This window comes from Triticum urartu, chromosome 2A, assembly GCF_056163025.1.
Source record: "Triticum urartu cultivar PI428250 chromosome 2A, HENAU_Tu73, whole genome shotgun sequence".
Taxonomy (NCBI): domain Eukaryota; kingdom Viridiplantae; phylum Streptophyta; class Magnoliopsida; order Poales; family Poaceae; genus Triticum; species Triticum urartu.
This window is the reverse complement of record NC_141874.1, coordinates 15,652,616-15,677,003: the sequence shown is the minus strand read 5'-3', so window position 1 is coordinate 15,677,003 and position 24,388 is coordinate 15,652,616. Positions and strand designations below refer to the sequence as shown.

At 47.7% G+C, this 24,388-nt stretch overlaps 1 protein-coding gene and 1 pseudogene across 3 annotated transcripts; one reads left to right on the top strand and one right to left on the bottom strand.

The window, feature by feature from the left end:
- Positions 1 to 7,514: 7,514 nt before the first annotated feature.
- Positions 7,515 to 10,581, bottom strand: LOC125529111 (uncharacterized; annotated as a pseudogene).
- Positions 10,582 to 13,319: 2,738 nt separating this feature from the next.
- LOC147982924 (putative amidase At4g34880) lies at positions 13,320 to 16,749 on the top strand. 3 transcript variants are annotated; one of them, XR_015615538.1, is made up of 6 exons: positions 13,320 to 14,269; positions 14,370 to 14,606; positions 14,708 to 14,909; positions 16,053 to 16,119; positions 16,238 to 16,339; positions 16,455 to 16,749. XR_015615538.1 is itself a non-coding variant. In XM_087542734.1 (4 exons), the coding sequence occupies exons 1-4, from the start codon at positions 13,548 to 13,550 to the stop codon at positions 15,457 to 15,459; spliced, it is 1,518 nt and encodes a 505-aa protein (XP_087398860.1). In that variant the 5' UTR covers positions 13,320 to 13,547; the 3' UTR covers positions 15,460 to 15,579. The 3 variants fall into 3 exon arrangements, 2 of the variants coding, with proteins under 2 accessions (XP_087398860.1, XP_087398861.1); XM_087542734.1 differs by lacking the exons at positions 16,053 to 16,119; positions 16,238 to 16,339; positions 16,455 to 16,749 and adding an exon at positions 15,103 to 15,579; XM_087542735.1 differs by lacking the exons at positions 16,053 to 16,119; positions 16,238 to 16,339; positions 16,455 to 16,749 and adding an exon at positions 15,103 to 15,237 and having other exon boundaries at positions 14,708 to 15,027.
- The last annotated feature ends 7,639 nt before the right edge of the window (positions 16,750 to 24,388 follow it).

Sequence of the window (24,388 nt, the reverse complement as noted above, 5' to 3'; positions counted from 1 at the left end):
AGACCCGACGCGTCCGTTTCCCCCCTCCAGGTGCCGGCGGTGGCGCCGTCCGTGAGGGGGGCCATGCCCCGGAGACGCGTGCCGCCTCTTCAGACATGCCACCACACCACCCCGCATGTATGAGGGCCCGGTGCGACGCTCCGCTGGCATTGCTACCCCCAGTGCCCCTGTCCCGCCTAACCCTGTAGCGTTTGACCACGGGATCTACCCCTTTGACTTTGCAAGGAGGGGCTTTGACCAGTGGACCTCCCCACCCGGTTGTGTTAGGTCAGCCCATATGAACACTTTGGAGCAACATCCGGGCCAGACCCACAGCAAGATCCCCTCCGCGTAGACCCCACGCGTCCGTTTCCCCCCTCCAAGTGCCGGCGGCAGCGCCGTCCGTGAGGGGGGGGCACACCCCGGACACGCGTGCCGGGCGTTTGCAACTGCCACAACACTTCCAGACTTGTGAGAGGCCGCTGGCGCAAGATTTGGCGGCATGCTAGCCCCCGGAGGCCGCCGGCCACAGCCGTAGACGCGCGAAGGGCAATCCGCCTAGAGGGAATTTTTCGGATACTTCTCCATCACGAAAAATTATGAAAAAATACCATCGTTCCTATAGCACATGTGCCCACGTCGTGCAAAAAAACTCATGATTTTATCGCGCTCCAAGTATTTAATAATATTCACGCCGCATCGTTACCGCAAAACGTCTACTACCGTGTCATCACCATCTGTGAGGGGGGCCACGCTCCGGAGACGCGTGCCGCCTCTTCGGACATTTCACCACACCACCCCGCATGTATGAGGGCCCGGTGCGACACTCCGATGGCATTGCTACCCCCACAGGGCCCCGTCCCGCCTGACCCTGTAGCGTTTGACCACGGGATCTAGCCCTTTGACTTTGCACGGACGGGGTTTGACCAGCGGACCTCCCCACCCAGTTGTGTTCGGTCAGCCCATAGGTACACTTTGGAGCAACATCCGGGCCAGACCCACAACAAGATCCCCTCCGTGTAGACCCGACGCGTCCGTTTCCCCCCTCCAGGTGTCGGCGGCGGCACCGTCCGTGAGGGGGGGCACACCCCGGAGACGTGTGCCGCCTCTTCGGACATGCCACCACACCACCCCGCATGTATGAGGGCCCGGTGCGACGCTCCGATGGCATCGCTACCCCCAGGTCCCCCGTCCCGCCTAACCCTGTAGCGTTTGACCACGGGATCTAGCCCTTTGACTTTGCACGGACGGGCTTTGACCAGTGGACCTCCCCACCCGGTTGTGTTAGGTCAGCCCACAGGAACACTTTGGAGCAACATCCGGGCCAGGCCCACAAAAAGATCCCCTCCGTGTAGATCCGACGCGTCCGTGAGGGGGGGCACACCCCGGAGACGTGTGCCGCCTCTTCGGACATGCCACCACACCACCCCACATGTATGAGGGGCCGGTGCGACGCTCCAGTGGCATTGCTACCCCCCAGGGCGCCGTCCCTCCTAACCCTGGAGCGGTTGACCACGAGATCTAGCCCTTTGACTTTCCACAGACGTGCTTTGACCAGTGGGCCTCTCCACCCGGTTGTGTCAGGTCAGCACAGAGGGACACCTGGGAGCAACATTCGGGGCCAAACCGACAGCTACATCCCCTCCGTGTAGACCCGATGCGTTCGTTTCCCCCCTCCAGGTGCCGGCAGCGGCGCCGTCCGTTAGGGGGACCACGCCCCGGAGATGTGTGCCGCCTCTTCGGACATGCCACAACACCACCCGGTTGTGGTAGGTCATCCGATATATATAAACACTTGGAGCAAAGTCCCCTTCGTATAGACCCGATGCGGCTGTTCCCCATTCCAGTTGCCGGCTGGTGGCGGCACCATTCGTGAGGGGGTCACACCACTCTGTACTGAACCGAAAAATAATGTATGTATGCTTATTAACACATACGGTATGTAAGTTAGTTAAATAATAATAATAATAAAGAAACAGTGAAGAAAAAGAAAAAAAACTATATGTATGCTTATTAACACATACTATATGCTTATTTAACATACTAGATGCTTATTAACACATACTATATGTATGCTTATTAACACAATCTATATGTATGCTTATTACATACTGTATGCTTAATAATAATAATAATACTATATGGAAAAAAAAGAAAAAAAAAGAAGAAAAAAAACTATGCCGACGGCAAAGCCGTCGGCATAACTGCGGCAGGGCAGATGGACAGCGCCGCGGATCGATGACGTGTCAGATATGCCGACGGCTACCGTCGGCATAGGTCCTGGTCGGTGCGCTCTGGATCGGTGACGTGTCACCTGTATCTATGCCGACGGCCGCCCATCATGGCCGTCGGCATAGATTTGACGTCGTTAGCCGGCCGTGATGCCCGTTGTCGGCAGGCCCGCATCTATGCCGACGGCCTATGTGTGCCGACGGCAGCTGTAGGCGTAGTCTTGGATAAGCCGACGGCTGTTGTGTGCCGACGGCTGCTGTCGGCGTAGACGTGGATAGACCGACGTCCTTTATATGCCGACGGCCAGGAGCTAGCTGTCGGCATAGCTCGGACTAGGCCGACGGTAGCCGTCGGCATATATTTGGCTGTCGGCTTAGAGCCCTGTTCCTGTAGTGCGCGGTGAGTCTGGTATGTCGTCAACTAAACCTGACTCGTCTCTGCACACCAACTCATATGCCATCTCAAGGTTGGCAATGATGTCTGATATGGCCGGCCGGTCCTTGCTGTCCAACTTCACGCAACGTCGTGTAGTCCGAGCCACATGCTTAAGCGCCTGCAGCTTCCATGGCAGTACAGGTCGCCTGTCCAGCAACTCCTCAATATTACCAGCCTTAATGATGGGGGACGCAAAGTCAGCCAAATAATAATCCTCCCCTTGGTTAAGCGCAGTTCTCCCTGTGGACCTCAAACATCACCACGCCCAGGCTGTACCCGTCGATCGCCGGCTTCACACGAGGACTGTAGGCGTACTCTGGGGCCATGTAGGGGCCATGTACCAGGGGGCTCGAACCCCGTCTCATCACTCGTCATGTCCCACGCGACACACAAGCCAAAGTCGACCGATCCGATGGAAGAGACTAGGAAATACATTTATAAGTCAACATCCCCTCACATGTGCCTTCACTATTAGGAAAATGCTTATACACAGTAGCATAGTAATAACGCTGGGAAAGAGCAAACACTGCTGTTACTTTGTAGTAGTGCTGTTGCACTACAAGCACTGCTACTATATGGGCATAGCAGTAGCGCCGGAAATGCAAAACGCGCTACTACTAAAACTAACAGACCGTTCCAGGTATTCTAGGGATACTAGTAGCACTCATGGTAAAGAAGCGCTACTACTATTGATCTTAGCAACAACGCTTTTTCCCCTACCAGCGCTAGTGATATATTCAGTCCTCTCATAATAAGACCAAATTTTAGTTCCACCTCACTCCGCGAACAGAATTTTCATCACCTTAAATATAGTGCTTCTTAAACCATCACAACCACTTGGTCTTCATTGAACTCTATGTGTAGGATCTGTGGCCGCAATAGAAATCTTCTCCGGTTCTGAAGAAGATTCCTATTGACAATTTAGATTCTATACAAAAAGATCATTGATGACTAATGAATTTTTGAAAAAATTTACATGCTTAGCTTTAGCAGTAGCGCTTTTCTTCAGAAAGCGCTACTGCTACAGGTTTTAGCAGTAGAGATTTTTACGGACAAGCGCTACCATTAAAGGCCCTTATCCAAATTAATCGGCCCGCGCCTCCTCTCACTCTCCCCCTCACACTCTCTGTCGCCTCCGTCGCCCTCGCCGCCGTCCTCCTCCTCCACCCCAAGGTCGATCCCTCCCTCCTCCTCCTCCTCCTCATCCTCTCCCCCCTCCTCCTCCCTCCTCCTCCTCCCTCTCCGCCGGTGGCCCCCTCCTCCTCCTCCCCCTCCGGCGCCCCCTCCTCCTCCCTCCTCCCTCTCCTGCTCTCTCCTCGTCCTCCCTCCTCCCCCCTCCTCTCTCCTCCTCCCCCTCCTGCTCTCTCCTCCTCCTCCTTCCCCTCCTCCTGGCCTCCTCCCACACCTCCTCCCCCCCATTTCTGTAAATTAACTTAGATGTTTTTTAGTTAATTAACATAGATGTTTTTAGTTAGGGAAGTAGGTTAGGTAACTAATTAAGTAGATGCTAATTTAGGGCAGTGGTGTTTAGTTCATAGAAAAAATTCAATATAGTTTTTTTACTGTTTTTTAGTAAGTGTTTAATAGAATTAGTTAGAAAATTAATAGAACTAGTTAAACTAGTTTATTTTTAGTAAGTACTAGTTTATTTTATTTATAGTAAGTGCTTAGTTGAACTAGTTGAATTAATAAAACTAGTTTATTTTTAGTAAGAAAATTTAGGTATATGAGATTTGATGATCTAACTAAATTTTTTACTATAGAACTAGTTTATTTTTAGTAAGAAAATTAATAGAACTAGTTAATTTTTTTAGTTAAACCAATTATTCCCGCATCGACGTCGACGATGCCTATCCCGCATCCTCGTCGTCGACTCGGCGGAGGCGGCCTGGGCTTGTTTTTTTTTGTAAGAAAATTAGTAGAACTAGCTTATGGAGTTTCACTAAGTCCTAAGATGACGATAATAATGTTTTTGTTTATATTTTGTTTTTGCAGAGATCAAGGAGCCCCTGCATCATCCCCGCCGCCGTCCCCGTCACCGACCCCCTCCGACCTCGATCGAGGTGAGACCAGCCGCCCCATGTTGTTAATTTAATTTATGTATTTTAGGTGTTTAATCTTAGAATAACATAGTATGAACCCTAGTTACGATCGAAGCATGTTTAAAATGTAGCTTTTTAATTAGGTGTAGTTAATAGAATTTAGGTGTATATCTTGAATGCTCATATGATGTAGATATAAACATGTATATATTGTGTTGCTCAAATAGGATATGTGCTTGCCCAAGTGGCCGGCCATGTTTGCAGGTTACACCTCCTATAGTGGCCTATGTTTTGCCGGAGTGTTGATTAATTTCCGTTCCGGCAAATTTCAGGCGCTCAATATTTCCTTTTTTAGCAAAGGTCATGCCGGATTTTTCCGTGAATTCTGACATGACTTGTGCTAGAATATGTAGGAAATATCGAGTGGCCTGTATTTTCTCGAAAAATAATTAAACGACATTTCGGGTTGACTAAGTATGTGGAGGCTCCTTCACCGAAGGTCGAAAAATCAGTGAGGGAGTCTATCCACCATATATAAGAGAGGACGAAGAAGCCCGACTATTGTCATGGGGGTCGTTTCTCCTTCTTTTCATTGTGCTAGACCTTTGCTATGCACTAGGGAAAGGAGGAGTAACGACCATCACCGGGTCGCAAATGTCAGAGAGGAATCATGGAGGAAGAGTCTCCATCATATAGACTCGGCAGACCGATAGTCATCATGTGATGAACAATAATGATCTAACTTAATTTTTATAATACATATATTGTATTGTACTAGTTTAATCTTTGAATTTTGAACATAGGAAATGTCGTCATCGGATGACGAAAGTCTCCCGGGGGAGTGCAGCTGGTGCAACGACGACCGAGGTCTGTGCGACAGGCCTCACCTGGACGAAGATCGGTGCTTCAGCATTAAGCTCCAGGAGACCTTCTATGTTGAAACGGTACGCAATGACGAAAAGTGTTTTTTTTCGTAATTAAGCATGACTTCAACTATTTCAATGTGTAATTTTCATCTTTTACAATTTGACTAGCTTATCCCATGCCATTCAAGACGCTATGTCTTGGAGAGGATAGGTTTTGAAGACCATGAAAATTTCAAAACAAAGAAAATTCACCTAAGGACCCATCATGATGTAGATTTTGAAGTAAATCTATATAATTCTGAGAGCGTAACCCATTTTAGTTGCAAAAATTGGGAAGCACTTTGCAAGATGTATGATTTTTATGAGGGTATGCTTGTCACCATGGATCTTGGTGATCCTAACATCGACCAAGACAATATGGACATTTGAGTCCCTGTTGATACGCTTCCAATTCTACCGCTATGTGAGTTTCTCAAACATAGTTATTAGCTAATTTATATTGTTCATTTCAAAATAGTTGACAACGTATTTTCATTGTTCAAACAATGTGCGGAACATGGTAAACAAAACCTACTACACCGATGGCTCTGAGTTAAGTTATCAGGAGAAAAATCATCTGGTCACATTTTGTACTGATCTTGAGAATTACAATATCTATTATAAAACTCCTCCACATTATGGTCAATACGTGCCACTAGTGCACGTGTTGAACTAAGTTAACATCCATGGAGATGTCATTGTAAGATTTTTTTAGTATTACGACATCAGTGCATCTTTTGCATAAGTTCTTTTAAAACTTAACTACATTGCTAACTACAAAGTTATTACTATGTTTTTCAACAGAAAATCCCGAATGATTGTGTGCCTCATCTGATGTATCGCAATGGTCTCCTTGATGTTTTGAACATACGGCCAGGTCATCATACGAATCTCACATGTCCATATTGGATTTCTAAAAGAAGTGGAGACATGAAAAATCAAAGAATGGAAAAAATGTATGGACAGTCGTAAGGAGGTACTTGGAAGCAACATTGTGCGAAAGGCAAGAATTGAAGATAGGATAATGTCCATTCTCCATAAAGGAGAGTCAGGGCCTATCTTGTTTTATGATATTTTACCTAAGAGAAGGTAGTAGGTCCTAGTTAATAATACTCATGATCATGTGCTAAGAACAACTAAGTAGGATTGGTTAGATGACTATGATGATGATGATGTGGTATCGAGTAGAAGTTGTATGATCGACGATGATGAGTATGACTTGTTATTATGATACCAATGATGAGTTATTTATTATTATGATCGATGATGCATGATGCTAAGTTGTTATATGAGCATGATTACTTATTATATATAACAGTGGGTGAAATGAATCTGGGTTAGATTCAAGTGAAGCCAAAATGTGGTGCACATGGAAAGTACTACTAATCCAAACTGGATCAAGTTTGGATTAGAGTAGTACTTTCGACATGCACCACATGTTGCCTCCACTTGAATCTACTCCACGTTCATTTCACCCACTGTTATATATAATAAGTAATCATACTCATCAAATCATATGATGAAAGTATTGTCTATAAAACCACACAATGAAAATAAGCTGTATTTTTAAAAATACAGGAAAATTTAGCAGCAGCGCTTTTTAGAACAAGCGCTACTGCTACTTACAAGTAGCAGTAGTGCTCCCTTTCCAGCGCTACTGCTACTAGTTAGCTGTAGCGCCTTAGTGGTAGCGCTGGACCCAGCGCTACTGCTATGCATATTTCAAGCGCTACTACTAGGGTTTTCCCTAATAGTGCTCCCTTAGGCCTAGACGTGGACCGAAGTGGGATGCAATTTAATTGCGTCGGCGGGGTCTTGAAATCAGGACCTCTTGGCTCTGATACCATGTAGAAGTGCATGTTCTAGCCAATGCAACTAAAAGGCCGATCTGATGAAAAAGACTGGGAAATACATTTATACGTCAATAGGCATGATGACAGTGCAGGTGCTCAATGGTGTGGAACACACCCAGAATCACATCGATGTGCATCTTCCATGACATCGTCACCAGCGATAGCGTGGTAGAGCCCTAATCGGGGTGAAGGTGGTCGAAGAGCGTGCTATTCGCCATGTATTTGTAGACGATCAACTCCTCTGGCTCCTTTCTCCACATGGTCAGTAGACCCCTCTTTTCCTTTTGCAGGGTAGTTTGGTGGTGCTTGTCCTTGCTCACACACGATCCACGGGGGCGGATGATGTGCTTGTGTCGGAGGCATGAGAGGATGTCGACCTCTGTGCAGAACTCTTCCTATAATTTGTAATAGATTTTTGACTGTTGTTTCCACATGCGCTTGATGGCCACCTCTCGCCCATCGTGAAGCCTCCCCCTATACACCGTTCCAGAGTCACCGGAATCGATCATGGTGTCAATGGCAAAGTTATTGGTGTGGCCAAGATCTCCGCCAATGTGAATTCATCAGTTCCATGCGGTAGTACATCCTGAGCGGTGGCCTCCGTAAACTCCTAAAGAAATAGATCAAAAATAAGCATCCAGTCAGCCAACAATCCGGTCATCACGGAGCATATGGTACTACTCCCTACATCCCATAATATAAGAGTGTTTTTAATACTATATTAGTGTAAAAAGTTCTCTTATATTATGGGAGAGAGGGAGTATCAATTTCTCCATCATCTTCTCAGCGAGCAGTGAGACCAATTTGTACTGAGGCCTCCTTTGGTTTAGAGGAATCTTGCAGGAATTTCATCGGATAGGATTTCTATAAGAAAAATTCCTTTAGAGCCCTTTGGTTTGTAGGAATGGAATCCTATTCATGTGAAGGAATTCTTCCTATCCTCCACATTTCATAGGAAAATAAATATTAGCCTAGACTCAATGGAAAAATCCTATGATGTAATCAAAGAGCATCTCCTTTCCTATTCCTACTCATAGGATTTGAGATACTTGTCATCTCATTTCCTATGACTATCCTATTCCTATAATTTTCTACCCTATGAGGCCTCCTTTGGTTCATAGGATAGGAATTTTATAGGAATAGGAAAATCATAGGAAGTGAGATGACATACATCTCAATTTCTGTATAGAAAAAGATGCCATTTGGTGCATAGGATAGGAATTTCTTCATTCAGTCTTGTCTAATGTTTTTTTTCCTTCAAAATGTGAAGGATTGATTCCTATCCTACATAGAAATATGAATCCATTCCTACAAACCAAAAGGCTTCAAAGGAATTTTTTCTTTGCAAATCCTATCCTATGAGATTCCTACAAAGTTCCTACAAACCAAAGGAGGCCTGAACCAAAAGAGGCCTGAAGTTGTGCACAGCTGTGGAAGCAGGGGCGGAGCTTTGTTGGGGCCAAACTGGACCATGGCCCGCCCAGGTTTTTTACACTTTTGATTTTACATGTGCATCGAAGGAAAGCCCACCTGCAGCCCAGTAAGCATACGATCGATCCAAGGCGCTTGAGGTCTCTCGCTCCCAAGCAAGTCCAGCTCTCTCGCACGCAGCCGCTCCTGCTGTTTCTCACGGCCGCATTAGGCAGGAGGCAGAGAGCCAGAGACATCTGCCAATCAAGCAACCACTCCATCTAATTTCCCTGCAATTACGATTCAGCAAGAGATCACAGCTAATCTAATTTGTTTTCCCAAATTCTGAGTTCAGCGATGTAATTAGATACAGACTGTCCATATGCTTATTTTGTCCATCATATAGTCCTGGTTGTTCCACTCAATTGAGGGAACATGGATTAGATGCAAATAGTGTTGGAATTAAACACGACAAAAGCCTCCCATGATGGTACGTGTCCAGGTTGGTGTGCATACATGTATCCGTGTAGTGCTAGAGCTTGTCTCCGAGTAGTATTGGAATTAGCTTCCGGTAGTTTTTCCTCTCGTAGCTAGCTAGCTTGGTACTACTATTTATATGGGTGCAAACAGCCCTGTAACTTGTACCTTGAGTTGAAGCAATAAAGCATACACAAGGCTCGATACGAGCCTTTGGCAATACGCCGGCGTCTCGCGTGCGTGCGTTTGTGTTTCCGGCCGTGCTGGCCGTTGTGTGCGTGCGTGGCTATTAATAGATCGTTTACGACCAGCCGTGATACGTAGGTGTATTTTGCTTTGGCCACTTGGGGCAGGAACCAAGACTGTCGGCAAGTTCTTGGTCGTCGTTCGTCGTCGGTCGTTTACGTGTCACCGGAAAGTACTCGGCGTGCACAGTTTGGGCCAACAAATAGTACTACATTGTACATCTAATTTTCCTGCAATTGCTTAATTAGATATCCTGATTTTCCACTCAATTGTTCTTTGCATTTTACATATCACAACATATATTGGGTAGCCATAAGAAATGGTAGCAAGCTCACTCACACGGTCACACCTAGAGAAGAATTGATTTGGTTGTCAAAAGAAAAAAAAAGACCATTTCAAAATTCAATTGATATATACATATATTCTCACTCCATCTGTAATCCTGTATTACAGACTAATGCCTATGACTCAGAATTTTTAAAAAAATCGGTGCTCTTCCTTTGTCTGGCCCGCCCAACATTTTCTTTGAAGCTCCGCCACTGTGTGGAAGTGGAGACGGTTCAACTATGGGGGTGGAATCATATGGGACTAGTACTTTGTAGATCCGTTCGAGGCGGCGTGTGATGCCGATGTGGCTGATCACGGGGAAGACGATGAGGTAGGAGTCGATCTTGCTCTGGACCTCCCTGAACCTCTCGACCATCATGTTGGCCTTGACAAACTGGTACGCCGTGCTCCTCCCCTGGCAGGACATGACGAGCTCGTGGGCGTCCTGGAGCGTGTCACCCAGCCCGGCTAGCAGTTGCACCTCCTCTAGGTCCTGCATGTACTGCAACAGCTGCGCAATCATGAGGACCCAACCAGTGAGCTACTCGCACTCACACTCTTGTTTTGCCGAGCCGTCAATGCAGACTCCACGATCACGGAGACGAGCCCGCCGACATCTGCACCAACCAGCTGCGTCACTGTTGCCGCATGACGCAGCCAAGTCCACAATGCCATGGCAGCCACCTAGCTAGTAATTAGCATACCTGTAGTCCTGCACAAAAGGGTGAGACCAAGGTTTTCAGTTTGTGAAATGTTTCTCCCCAGGCCAAGATGGCCGAATTTCGACCATTTTCAAAATTTCTGACCAAAATTTATTTTTACGCCGGAAAGTATATTTTGCCCCAGGCCGAGATGGCTGAAATTCAGCTGAGATCCATTTTTCTCGGCCGAAATTCAAAACATAGGGTGAAACTCAACGATGGTTTACTGGCTTTGCATCCATTCGTGAGACTTGTGCTGGATAAGCACCAACTGTAATAGGGATAGTTGTTTGAACCCTGTTCATGTTTTCGTCTGTGACAGCTACTCTTTGGCTGTTGCCGAGCGCTGCTCAACAGTCTGTGTGTGGTGGTTTGCCTTGGCTTTCAATAAAAAGTTGGGGCGGGGGGAAACCCCTTTCATTTCAAAAAAAAAAAAACTCAACGATGGAGTGGTTGCCTTCGATTAAGCTATAAGATTGCACACCCCAGAGGGTTTTTCGCGGGGTGAAGTCTTCCGCTTTGTTGTTGCAGTTTGCAGGGGTGAAGTTTTCCGGGAAACTCCCCGGAAGGTGAAGGGGACACGCTTGAGTATGATGACGGCTTATCATGAGCTCATAGAAACCACAAAGAATGGCCTTTTCACTGTGGTTGCATTTCAATGAAATGGAATCAGAGGAGCCTGTTTATTTCTAGAAAAAACGCTTTAAGCATTTGGGATGAAACCTGAAAAAAAAAGTATTAAGCAAGATGACTAACCTGGAGGAAGATCAAATGAAATCAATCGAGTTGTTTGCTCTTCCGTGATGTGGATCTTATCGCATCCAGCAGCAGCAACCTGGCTTCAGATCCGGCTGGAGGGCAGGTAGGCGCCTCGTATTGCTAAGCAAGCTACATTGTCCTGACCCTTACCAATAAAACATGCTCCAGTTGACACCTTGTCAATAAGAAATGGGCTCTATCATAGTGGAGGACACAAGTGATGCCGACATGTTGCCAATCAGGCAAGCTCTAGTAAAATAGGTTGAACGCAAGAAAATAAAGGTGACCCTCAGAAGAGAAATGCTACACTTACATGCTTATTCTTACTGATTGACGTCACCGACTGAGCTGTGAAACCTTGATTGGAAATCTGGAGCGGGGTGGACCCACACCGGAAAATCAAGGGGAGAAAGAGATTGGTGGAGAGTAGTTGGTTTTTCCGATTGCATGCGGTTGTGTTACAAACAACTGATCATTATCTCAACCAATATAAAACACGGGATACTTCCGGCCTCAATTTTCATAGGATTCCCACTTATGGAGCATCTCTGCAAACAATGATGCGGCATATGAAAAGTGCTAAAACAGATAAAAACTGAGTCGATCCATAATAGTACTCGTGGAGCACACACAGGTCGTCATACTTTATACTCCTAATTTAAAGCAACAAGCATTAGGCAAGCCACCAACCGCACCAACACAAGGGGCGGGCAACACTCCCGCGGTCCCGCCACTGCTGACAAGTTAGAAGTGGCGGGAGGTCAATGATGGGCGCCCCTGACAGCGACATCCGTCCCCGATGGACCTTTAATATCCGCCACCTCTAGGCATTCCTGCAGTAATGCATATAGCTTAGAAATATGTGTTTGTGAAGCAACTTCAACACATTAATACATTACGAACAAATTTTACAAATTAAAGCATATACGCAAATAAGATATCGTTATCTTACATACCTTAATATTGGTTATGTGTTGTAAATCTTTCTTGTGACAGATGACCAGCTCGCTCGTAAACAAGAGTTTTACTCGATAGATGAACTAGAAAGAAGATGAACACTTGTGTAATCCATTATAAAATAGCAGATGTGTACGAGTTTGGAAACAAAATTTCCCAAGAAATTTGTAATGGATGTCAAATCCAGAGATTTTTTAGAGTGCCTAAGAGAATAAAGGCAGTAGGCTCTGCTAAGCTTTGGTACAATGACAATCATCCAATGTTCGCTACAAGAAGAAATAACTTCATCCGAAATGCAGACAAGTAATGTAAACGTGTCATGAACTTATTATTCAAAGTATGAAAGTAAAACAAAATCTGCAAATTGTTGCTTTTGAAGCGCACTAACGACATGTTGAAAGGATTCGCCGTAATTGAATTGAGTAAAATTCGCCGAGATCTGAAGTGGGTTGAAGAAACCCACCATTTTTGTCTTTGCTTTGGCCTGATGAAGCGTTAGCATGAGAGAGAAAAAATCACTCGTCATTTATCATTTAGAGGCATCTTAACAAAAAATAGTAAGCAATATACTTATAAAAAACAAATCATCTCAGAAAAGTCTAATCAAGAGGTCTAAAGCAAGTGTGGTGTCTGGTGCCGAGTTGTATGCCATAAGTTATACGGTCATTGCTTTATCTATAAAGCGGGGTGCGTGTCTTTTTAGGTAAGTGCGCTGCTGTTCGCGTGGTTGTCGCGCCATCGGGACTTGGTCTGCTACACCGTGTGTTGTTCTTGCTGTGTGGTTTGGGAACAAATCAGTGGTCGTACTGTTCAGTCTTGCAAGTGCGCGTCCCAGCCACACCGTGTATCCAACAGGCACTAGAGCATGTCCATCCAGCGATGGGGCTCCGTCACGCGCACACACGTTGTCCGCGTGGACGTGCGACATTCGGGCGTGTCCAAGCGGTGTTGCACGCCATCTTTTCAACGAAATGTCTGAAGTAGAGAGGACATTTATAGGTTTCAAATGGACACGCCCGGTAACTGCCTCAACACGTCTGTGAACGTACAAGGGGCCGAATTAGTCTGGTTGTATATGCTCTTAGACAGCGAGAGAAGAAAGGTAAATTAGACACACTCACGCGCGTGCGAGAGACCAAACAGTAGAGAGCAAAGAGCAGACAAGCCAAGCCACACCAACCCCGGTGCCACTGCCACGGTTTAGCTAAGTTATAAGCTAACATCATGGCTTCGCTGCAGCTGCAAGCTGTCGGTGTCATCATGGCTTTGGTGGCTGGCGCCGGTGCCGCGCAGAGCTTCGAGTTCCACGAGGCCACCGTCGATGCCATCCAGCTCGGCTTCAGCAACGGGACTCTGACCTCGACGGCGCTGGTCCAGTTCTACCTGGACCAGATCGGCCGGCTCAACCCACTACTGCACGCCGTCATCGAGGTCAACCCGGACGCTCTCCCGCAGGCCAAGCATGCCGACGCCGAGCGCCGCCGCGGCACGGCCACAGGCGCGCTGCACGGGGTCCCTATCCTGCTCAAGGACAACATCGCTACCCGGGACGCGCTCAACACTACGGCGGGCTCCCTCGCTCTCCTCGGCTCTGTGGTGAAGCGTGACGCCGGCGTGGTGGCTCGGCTCCGGCGCGCAGGCGCCGTGGTGCTCGGCAAGGCCAGCCTGTCCGAGTGGGCTAATTTCCGCCCAGTCGACAACGGGTGGAGCGCCCGGGGCGGTCAGGCCCGGAACCCGTACGTCCTGTCGTCCACCCCGTGCGGCTCGAGTGCCGGCTCAGGCGTGGCCGCGGCGGCGAACATGGCGGCCGTGACGCTGGGCACCGAGACTGACGGCTCCATACTCTGCCCGTCGTCGTTCAACTCCGTGGTTGGCATCAAGCCCACCCTCGGTCTCACCAGCCGCGCCGGCGTCGTCCCCATCACCCCGTTGCAGGACACCGTCGGGTGGGTAACTCTCCTTCTCCCCTGAGTCTTCTTCTTGCTGTTGTTTCATTCAATCTGAAAATCTTGATGCCGCTCCATGGAAAAATAAAATAAAATGCAGACCGATGTGCCGGACGGTGTCGGACGCGGTCCACGTGCTGGACACCATCGTCGGCTACGACGAGCACGACGCCGCGGCCACCGGAGCGGCATCAAAGTACATCCCCGATGGCGGGTACGCGCAGTTCCTGAAGAAAGATGGGCTGAGGGGCAAGAGGATCGGCGTCCCCAATGGCTTCTTCCAGAGATATGGGCAGACGCAGCTGAATGTGTACAAGCAGCACCTCGCCACAATGAGGTTCGTAGTGAGTTGTTACATTTCACTGTCGATCGATGAATATGACAGGCAGCTGACAGTTTGAATATAAATATATGAATTGGTTCTTGATTTTTCCAAAGGGAACTCGGAGCGGTTGTGGTGGAGAAGCTGGACGTCGTTGCCAATTTGACGGCTCTATTGGATGAGATTGGGTCTAACGAGGGGATGGTGATGCAGGCAGAATTCAAGCTCAGCATAAACGCCTACTTGGCAGACTTGGTCCACTCCCCGGTCCATTCTCTTGCAGACATCATAGCATTCAACAAGGCGCATCCTGTGGAGGTTAGTGGTATAGGTTCAGACAATATATATATAAGAACTAGACCAGTCAAGAATTTCTCAACATTTCTATTGATTCCTGTTGCAGTGATCATGAAGCAATAAAACTAGAAAAAAAAAGGTAGAAACACATGGCAGTTAATGGAACTTACTCTTTATGTACGCTGTTCGAAAACTCGTGTACATGTTGGTGCAGGAGAGGCTGAAAGATTTCGGGCAGCCCGACCTAATCGCTGCCCAAAGCACAAATGGCATTGGCCCCGTGGAGAGAGCCGCGATCCAGCGTCTGAATGAGTTGAACGCGAATGGGCTGGAGAAGATGATGAAGGAGCACCAGCTTGACGCGATCGTGGCGCCTAACAGCGCTATATCTAGCCTTCTTGCCATTGGTGGCCACCCTGGCATCATTGTGCCGGCTGGTTACGACAAGAAGGGGGTCCCCTTCGGGATATGTTTCGGTGGGCTGCAGGGGTACGAGCCGAGGCTGATTGAGATGGCCTATGCTTTCGAGCAGGCTACCAAAGTTAGGAGGCAACCCATGTTCAAGCCCTAGCTAAATATAACTTCTTGAGTAGTGACAAAGTAACGTACTCTATGACCCTAAATAGGTTCCACTTACACTTTTATGTCTTCTTGTAAAAGAATAAATCTGGATGTATTATTTTTTGGTCCAGCAAGTAACTCTGCGTAAACTAGCAACGTGACACTAAAGGTGAAGCAACAAGCATCATCTACAGGTAGACAATAGAGTACTCCAGCCAACGTTACAGCAAAGGAAAGCATCCTTACTCTTCTCTAGGAGCAGCACCCTCCACTGGGGACAATAAAGCAATTGATTTAACTAAGGCCTCCTTTTGTCATAGGGTAGAAAAAATACATAGAAATAGGAAACTTGTATGAAATGAGATGACATGCATCTCAAATCCTATGAATAGGAAAGAGGTGTTCCTTGGTTCACATCGTAGGAACTTTTTTCATCGAGTCTAGTCTAATGTTTATTTTTCTATAAAATGTGGAGGATAGGAAGAACTTTTTTCTCAAATGACTCAAATACTCGAGAAGTAAGTTAAATCGATCATTATCCACCATATCAGCAACTTTGTTCATTTCCTGATATATCAAGTAATTGTTTTCTTTGTCCGGCAGGGTTTGGAGAAAATTCACCAGAAAAGCTCCGGGACTGCCGAAGGAGCTGCAATTTAGACACCCGAAAGTAAGTACTAGCTATAGTAGCATTTTAAGCGCATCTACTAGTCATTCAAGCGCTAATTTCATCAATACCATTTGGCATTCTTGCTTATCAGTTTGATTAACCTCTATTTCTTGTAAAGTGGTTGTGGCAGCAACAAGGGAATGATTTCTGTGGATACTATGTTTGCGAGTCCATCCGCCACACGACCTGTGAGCGGGGCTACACGTACGAACAATATGAAGTACGTAAATAACAACATTCACAATTTTATTTTATTACCATCATTTGTGTTGAGTTTCATTCATTCATATATATATATATATATATATATGTATTGACCCCCTTCTTTAAATTAGATGTTTCGGAAGCGGGATGAACTCCTAGCACCAGCTCGCATGCGAGGAATTCAAGAGGAATTGGCGGCATTCTTTCTTGACCACGTGATCCCTGAAGACGGAGAATTCTATGTTGCCCCTGAATCCGTATGATTATATTTGTAAGAGATAATTACTATATATATGTAGCCGGTAGTGTCAGATAGATATACGAGAACTTGTTGTTCGACCAATCTCTCGGAGAAAGAGAGGTGGTCGATATCACTTCTCTCTGTATGCATATATGTTCATCACGATCTTCTGTTTCCTTCGTTTTCTTACTAGCTAGCCAGCGTGTCTAGTCCTCTCTATATGTATGTATAGTACGTAGCGTCGACCCAGCACGGACATAAGAGAGGACACTTCTCTCTATTAATTATAACTAGCTAACACAATATATGAAACACCTAAATTAACCCCCCAAAACCCCCAAACCCCCCCCTTTCAAAAAAAAACAAAAACCCCAGCCACAGAAGTGCTGACGCGTGGATGCCTATTGGTCCCGGTTGGTGCCACCAACTGGGACCAAAGGGTCTCCTGGCTGGGCTCTGGGCACTAAAGGGGGGAGGTATTAGTACCGACACTTTAGTCCCGGTTCCTGAACCGGGACTAAAGGCCCTTACGAACCGGGACTATAGGCCCTTTTTCTACCAGTGCTCCTCCTCCTCGCCTGCCTCACTAGAGGAGGGTACCTCACTAGAGGAGGGCCTCGAAGACAACACCCTAAGTCGGTGAGGGTGCGCTCTTTCTGGCCGCGACCCCCTGTAGTGGCTCTCCCCCCAGCACCTCGTCCTCTAGAGGCTCTCCCCCCGCCCCCTCCTCCTCTAGGGGCACCTCTCCCTCGACCTCCCTGTGAGGAGTCATCGTCAAGTAGCCGAGGGGGAGGATTACGTGCTCGACCACTCCGACTAGGCAGGCCGACGACCTTGCGTAGGAAACCCACGCCGTCGGCCTTCCCCTTGCCCATGTTCCACGAACCTGCATTGAAAAGATAAAAAGCAATTAGTAAATTAATGAAATGAAGGAAAAGGCATGATAATAAACACATTAATAAAAATGCATAAAAAGGCATATTCCTAAACTATAGAAAAAAATACTTGAAACGTACATCTGCTAGAACCCATATGAATCATCACTGTTGTAACCTCTTTCTCGGTCCGTCTCATCATCACTATCAATCATATCATCTTCATTGTCCGACGGAGGTGGAGGCTCTTCCTCGTCGTCAGCGTCTTCGTTTAACTTTTCTAGCATAAGTATGTCATTTTCATTGACAATGGTCTCACCATCATTCCGTGCATCGTCAACGTTTGGGTCCACATCATCATCACCCAATGGTCTAGCGTCATCGTTTCTAACCACATCATCATCATCATCAGGTTTCTCTTGATAGAACACTCCCTCGTATGTCATGGGGTTAATGTTGTAGTAATCTTCTTCATTCGGGTCTGGTAGCTTACCATGTGGCGACACCTTGAACACAACTTCCCAACCCTTTAGATACACTTTCTGGCATGGGTAAGGCAGATAATATACTTTTGTAGCTTGGGTAGCCGCAATGAAGAGATCGGCTCCGGCATAGACGGTTGATGGTTTAACTTCGACCAAACCAATGGAAGGCGTATGTTTTACCCCCTCCCACGGATCGAACCATCGGCATTTGAACACAGGCAGACTTAGGGTCTCACGCCCCTGGCGGAATTTAACCTCGTATATATTTTGTACCCTTCCGTAGTAGTCTACTGAATTTTGACCGGGGGTGTACACTCCAGTATTTATAGTTTTGGGATCGGGGCGGCTGTTTTGGTGCTCCTCTGTATGGAAGCGATACCCATTCACATCATACTTTTTACATGTCATGACGGCAGGGTCAAAACCCATGGAAACCCATCTCAATTCATCATCCATAGATATGTTCAGATCTTTTCCCTACAAGTATAATGGAAATTGTTGCGTGCATTAGTTCGGTAAACTAATAAATGTTGAAGTAGGTATTTAATAGGGGAGTGTGGAAAATTACTTTCTCCATGAACCAAGCAACAAATTTTTTACGTCCAGGGTTTCCATGACGGAGAAGAGTAAGTGCCTCCGCCTCAGTAGTAGGATTCACTCCCGTCCATTCCTCTTGAACGAAATCACTAAAAAAAGATAAGTGGTGTTAGACCGGGACTAAGTGAACATGAAACATGATGATGTGGAAGACATAAAGGAATGGTGTAGTGGCATTACCTCATCCACACTTCCTAAACTTCCTTGATGTTGTGCAAGATATAGAACATGAGGTCCTCCCACTCTTGTCGTGGCATGTTATAAGATTTCGAGGCCCCAGCCCTCCCACCTTGCGCGTTGAATAGATCTAGCCTGGGTTGATACTTGGGCTCTTCTATATTGTATCGAGGCACCTTGTTATGCAGATGGGGAACGTGGTCTGGATAGTATGATGTCCTGAGGTCTGACACCTCCTCTAGGATAACTGCCTCAGCTATGGAAGCTTCAATCTTAGCTTTGTTTCCACATTTTCGTCGGAGATGCTTGTTCTGCCTCTCAGGGCCGTACTGCCAGCGATTTTGCACAGGGCCCCCCAACAATACCTCGTTCGCGAGGTGCAGAATGAGATGTGTCATCGGAGTAAAGAAGCCTGGCGGAAAGATCTTCTCTAGCTTGACTATCAACTCCGGTGCCTTCTTATGCAATTTTTCAATCACCTCTTTACTTACTTCTTTAGCACAGAGCGTGCGGAAGAAATGGCTAAGCTCGGCAAGCACTCGCCAGACATGCTCGGGGACATAGCCTCGAACCATCACCGGCATTATCCGCTCAATCCATACATGGTAGTCATGACTCTTCAGGCCGGTCACTTTGCCCGTTGAAAGATTGACTCCCTTACTTATATTCGATGCATAACCATCGGTGAACTTCAAAATTTGTTTCAGCCAGATAAGTACTTCTTTTTTTCTGGCGGTTTAAGGACAAAGTCAGCATCTGGCTTGAACCAGTTTTTTCGACCGCCTGTGGGAGGCTTCATGTTCAGGCGTGGTCTATCACAAATTCTCTGTTGATCGGCTCTAGCTTTTACGTTATCCTTCGTCTTATTAGGAATGTTGAGGATCGTGTGGAAAAGTGACTCTGCCACATTCTTTTCGGTGTGCATCACATCAATATTGTAAGGAAGTTTGAGGTCCTTGAAATAGGGAAGCAGCGAGAAGGGGGTAATGTGCGTCCAGTTGTGCGTCTCACCATATCCCTCGAAGCCTTTGGCTTTGGCTTTGCCTTTGCCTTTGACTTTAGGCTTGAGAGCTTTTAGCTGAGCAAGAACATCTGCCTCCGAAAATGTTGGAATCTCGGTTACTTCATGAACAACCCGGCCTTTCGTGAAGTTCTTCTTGTCTTCCCTGTCTGGATGGTCTGGAGGGAGGAACTGTTGATGCAGGTCAAAGGCTACATACTTGCCACCCTTACTCAGCCAAATCATTCGCAGAGCCTGCATGCACACTGGGCATGGCATCTTACCACTTGTACACCATCCGCAGAATAGAGCATAGCCGGGAAAGTCATGCATGCAATAGTGCAACCAAACTTTCATCAAGAAATTTCTCTGCAAATCCCGGTCGTATGTCAACCTCGGAAAGTACCAAGAATGGTGCAAAGCATCCACAAGCGGCTGCATAAACACACCCAATTGCTTCCTCGGGTAGTCAGGCCCCGGAATGATGAGCGACAAGAACATGGTCTTCCGTTGCATTAGGGCACCGGGAGGAAGATTGAGCGGAATTACAAACACAGGCCAGCAGCTGTATGGATTGGACGACATACCATATGGATTCAACCCATTACCTGATATGGCTATTCTGACATTCCCAGCCTCGGCTGCTTCCTCGGGGTATTCTTCATCGAATGACTTCCATGCTTCCCCTCCCGATGGATGTATGATTTTTTTTTTGGATTGTACCTTATACCTTCCTTGTGCCACTTCATCATTTTGGCAGACTCCTTCGTGATGAAAAGGCGCTGCAGTCTTTTTATAAAATCAAGATATCGAAGAACCTTAACGGGGATGGTTAGCTGCTTTTTCTCACCATCCTCACCGACCACCTCAATGTACCGAGACGAACCGCACTTCCTACAGTACTTGTCATCCGCATACTCGTGCCTAAACAAAAGGCAATTCTTCGGGCAAACATCTATTTTCTCATAATCCATAGAGAGTGCCTTCATGATTTTCTTTGTATCGTACATGCTTTTTGGCAGTTCATGACCCTCAGGGAGGCTGTTAGCCCATACTCCCAGGAATGCTTCGAAGCATTTCTGGCTACAGCCGTACTCAGCCTTGACTACAATCAGTTGCGAGATGGCATCCAGCTGAGATATTTTCGCACCCGCATAAAGAGGTTTCTTCGACGAGGCCAAGACCTCCAAGAAGGCCTTTGCGGTTGCCTTCGGCTCCTCCGGTTCATTCTCTGAAGGTGTCGCATTTGCCGTTTCTGCAACAATACGTCATCTAGCATGTCCCTGACCCCGTCGTCCTCATATCCATCGATGCGTTGTCGCATCACCTCCTCTCTACCACGGTCCTGCTCGGCTTTGTTTATCGGCGGCATGTCAAAGTTTGGCATATATCCGTGCGTGCGAAGGTGCTCACTCATGTCCGTCTGATTTCTACGGTGACGTCTGGCACATCTCGCACAGGGGCATGGTGGGATAATTCTCATTGGACGACGGAATATCTCCTTCAAATACACATCGGTTTTCGCGATCCACTCTGATATTACTCGATTCCGACGGATAAAACCACTGTACATCCACTGATTATCTGCCATCCTCTGCTTTTTTGCAACCCACACAACATAATTAAGGATTCACTTAAATTAATGGCATCAAATTTTCAGTTTCTACCGCGTTTAATCCACCTACATCTCTAATAGGTAAAGATGGGTCCTAATCCCACCCGAGGATGTGTAGATTGAGTACGGTCTCCATTCTACCCCGTTCCGAGACAAAATTTCGGCAGCACCTCCCCGCTGTTCTCCAGATACACGTCTCGGCAAATAGCCGAGAGAATGTGCTCTAGAGAACAATGGGGAGGCGCTGCCGAAATCCTGTCTCGGAACGGGGTAGAACATGGAGAACATACCCAATCTACACATCCTCGGGCTGTCCGTGGAAAACGCTGGACAATCCGAAAGAGCTGCGGTGATAAATATGCAATTGAATGCATATTTATCCATGCAACCCTTTCGGACGGGAGACGCCTAGGTTACGTTAGTTGACTTGAGAATGAAATCTAGTGATATGAAAAATGGAGGGGATGGACTTGTAGCTCACCCTCGGCTGTAGAGGAAGTAGTCGAACAGCAGAGGGATGCTCAGGGGGACCAACGCGTCGTACAACGGTCACTCTGATGAAATGCGACACCACAAAGCCTGCAAATTCCACCGAAAGAACAACTTAGATCATCACATCTCAGTAAAGTGTCAAACTTTTGTCTTCTATTTTTTTAGCAACATCATCATGAGTATCATTTTTAGCAAGATCATCACATCTTAGTAAGTCTCAAAATTTTGTCTTCAATTATTTTATCAAGATCATTATGAGTATCAAAAAAATAACAAGATCATCACATCTCAGTCAAGTGTCAAATTTTGTCCAACATCCATCCATCCATTCATCTATCATTAACTTTACCACATACATTCGTCAACATGACCTAACATTAAATATATGACAAACAAAACAGAATCGCATCGGAATCCATCTATGATTCTAACAACATCCATGAATCCATCTAAGAAAAATTTATCCATACATCCATCCACCTAAAAATATATGACAAACAAAGTTTCTAAAAAAATTCACCGACATTCCATCCAACCACCATCTATGATTCTAACAACATCCATGAATCCATCTAAGAAAAATTTATCCATACATCCATCCACCTAAAAACAGTAGCAAGAAAAATTAGAACATCACAACTCATAGAACATCACAATATCATCATCATCGTCTAACAATCATCGAATCATAAAAAAACATCATCATCATCTAAAAATTATCGAAGCATAAAAAACCACCATCATATATCATCAACATCATCATCTACCAATCATCTATCATCTATCATCATCATCATCTACCAATCATCTATCATCTATCATCTATCAACTATCACATTTAGCCCTCTTATCCTCTGCAAAATCATGAAAAAACAAAAAAAATCTGGGGAGGGAGCCGGACCTAACGGAGAGGAGGTCGAGGCGGCGGCGGGGTGGCTGCGTTGGGCGGGGACGAGGTCGGGGCGGGGCGGCGGCCAGGGCGGGGACGAGGTCGAGCCGGGGCGGGGGCGTCGGCCGGGGCGGAGACGAGGTCGGGGCGGGGACGAGCTCGGGGCGGGGAGGGGCGTCGGCCAAGGCGGAGACAAGGGCGGGGCGGGGCGTCGGCCGGGGCAGAGACGAGGTCGGGGCGGGGCGGGGCGTCGGCCGGGGCGGGGACGAGGTCGGGGCGGGTGGGTGGAGCGGCGGCGCGGCACGAGTGGGTGGGTGGGTGGGGACGGGGCGGGTAGGGCGGAGCGGCAGCGCGGCGTGGGTGGGTGGAGATGGCGGCGGCCGGTGGCGGGGCGAGCGGCTAGGGGGGCTTCGACGGCGTGGAGAGGGTGGCGACGGCGGTTGGGTGTCGAGGAGAGGTTGGGTGCGAGGAGAGAAACGAGTGGAGGAGAAGGGCCGGGGTGACGAGGATAAGGTGGCCCTATGCCGATGGCCAGGCCGTCGGCATAGGAGTGGTCCCACCTGACAGCGAGAGGGCCATCGAGTAGATAAGGGTGGCTCTATGCCGACGTCCAGGCCGTCGGCATAGGGAGGAGGCCTATGCCGACGGCTATGCCGTAGGCATAGATGGCAACTACTTTTAAAAAAAAAATAGTCCCACCTCGCCGAGGGAAAAGCAATTAGACCTGTTTAAATAGTTCACTAATTCAATTATTACATTTTTAGATTCTTAGTTTACCGTCTGTATGGGACCCGGTACCCCGCACCTGGAGGGGGGAAGCGGACGCGTGGGGTCGCCGGCGGCGGCGCCGTCCGTGAGGGGGGCACACCCCGGACACGCGTCCCGCCTCTTCGGACATGCCACCACACCATCAGGTTCCATCGCACCCGCACCATCCCCCTGCGATGTTTTGGTGGCATAGCTACACCCCGAAGGCCACCTCGAATCCCAGTTGACCAGTAGATCTAGCTCTTTGACTTTCGCCGGACGGGCTTTGATCGGTGGACTCTTCCACTTGGTTGTGATAGGTCAGCCCATAGCAACATCCCCGAACACGGTTTGGACCCAACCCAACACTAGATTCCCTCCGGTTCCATCGCACCCGCACCATCCCCCCCTCTAAGTGACGGCTGCTCTGCCTTCCGTGGAGGGGGGCCACACCACGGAGCCCCAAGACGGGCGTCTACGCATGCCAGAACACTTTCACACATGCATCGGGACCCGTGCGATGTTTCGGTGGCATAGCTACACCTCGAAGGCCACCGCGAATCCCAATTGACCAGTAGATCTAGCCCTTTGACTTTCTCCGGACGGGCTTTGACCGGTGGACTCTTCCACCTGGTTGCGATAAGTCAGCCCATAGGAACATTCCCGAACACGGTCTGGACCCAACCCAACACTAGATTCCCTCCGGTTCCACCGCACCCGCACCATCCCCCCTTTAAGTGACGGCTGCTCTGCCTTCCGTGGAGGGGGGCCACACCACGGAGCCTCAAGACGGGCGTCTACGCATGCCAGAACACTTTCACACATGCATCGGGACCCGTGCGATGTTTCGGTGGCATAGCTACACCCCGAAGGCCACCGCGAATCCCAGTTGACCAGTAGATCTAGCCCTTTGACTTTCGCCGGACGGGCTTTGACCGGTGGACTCT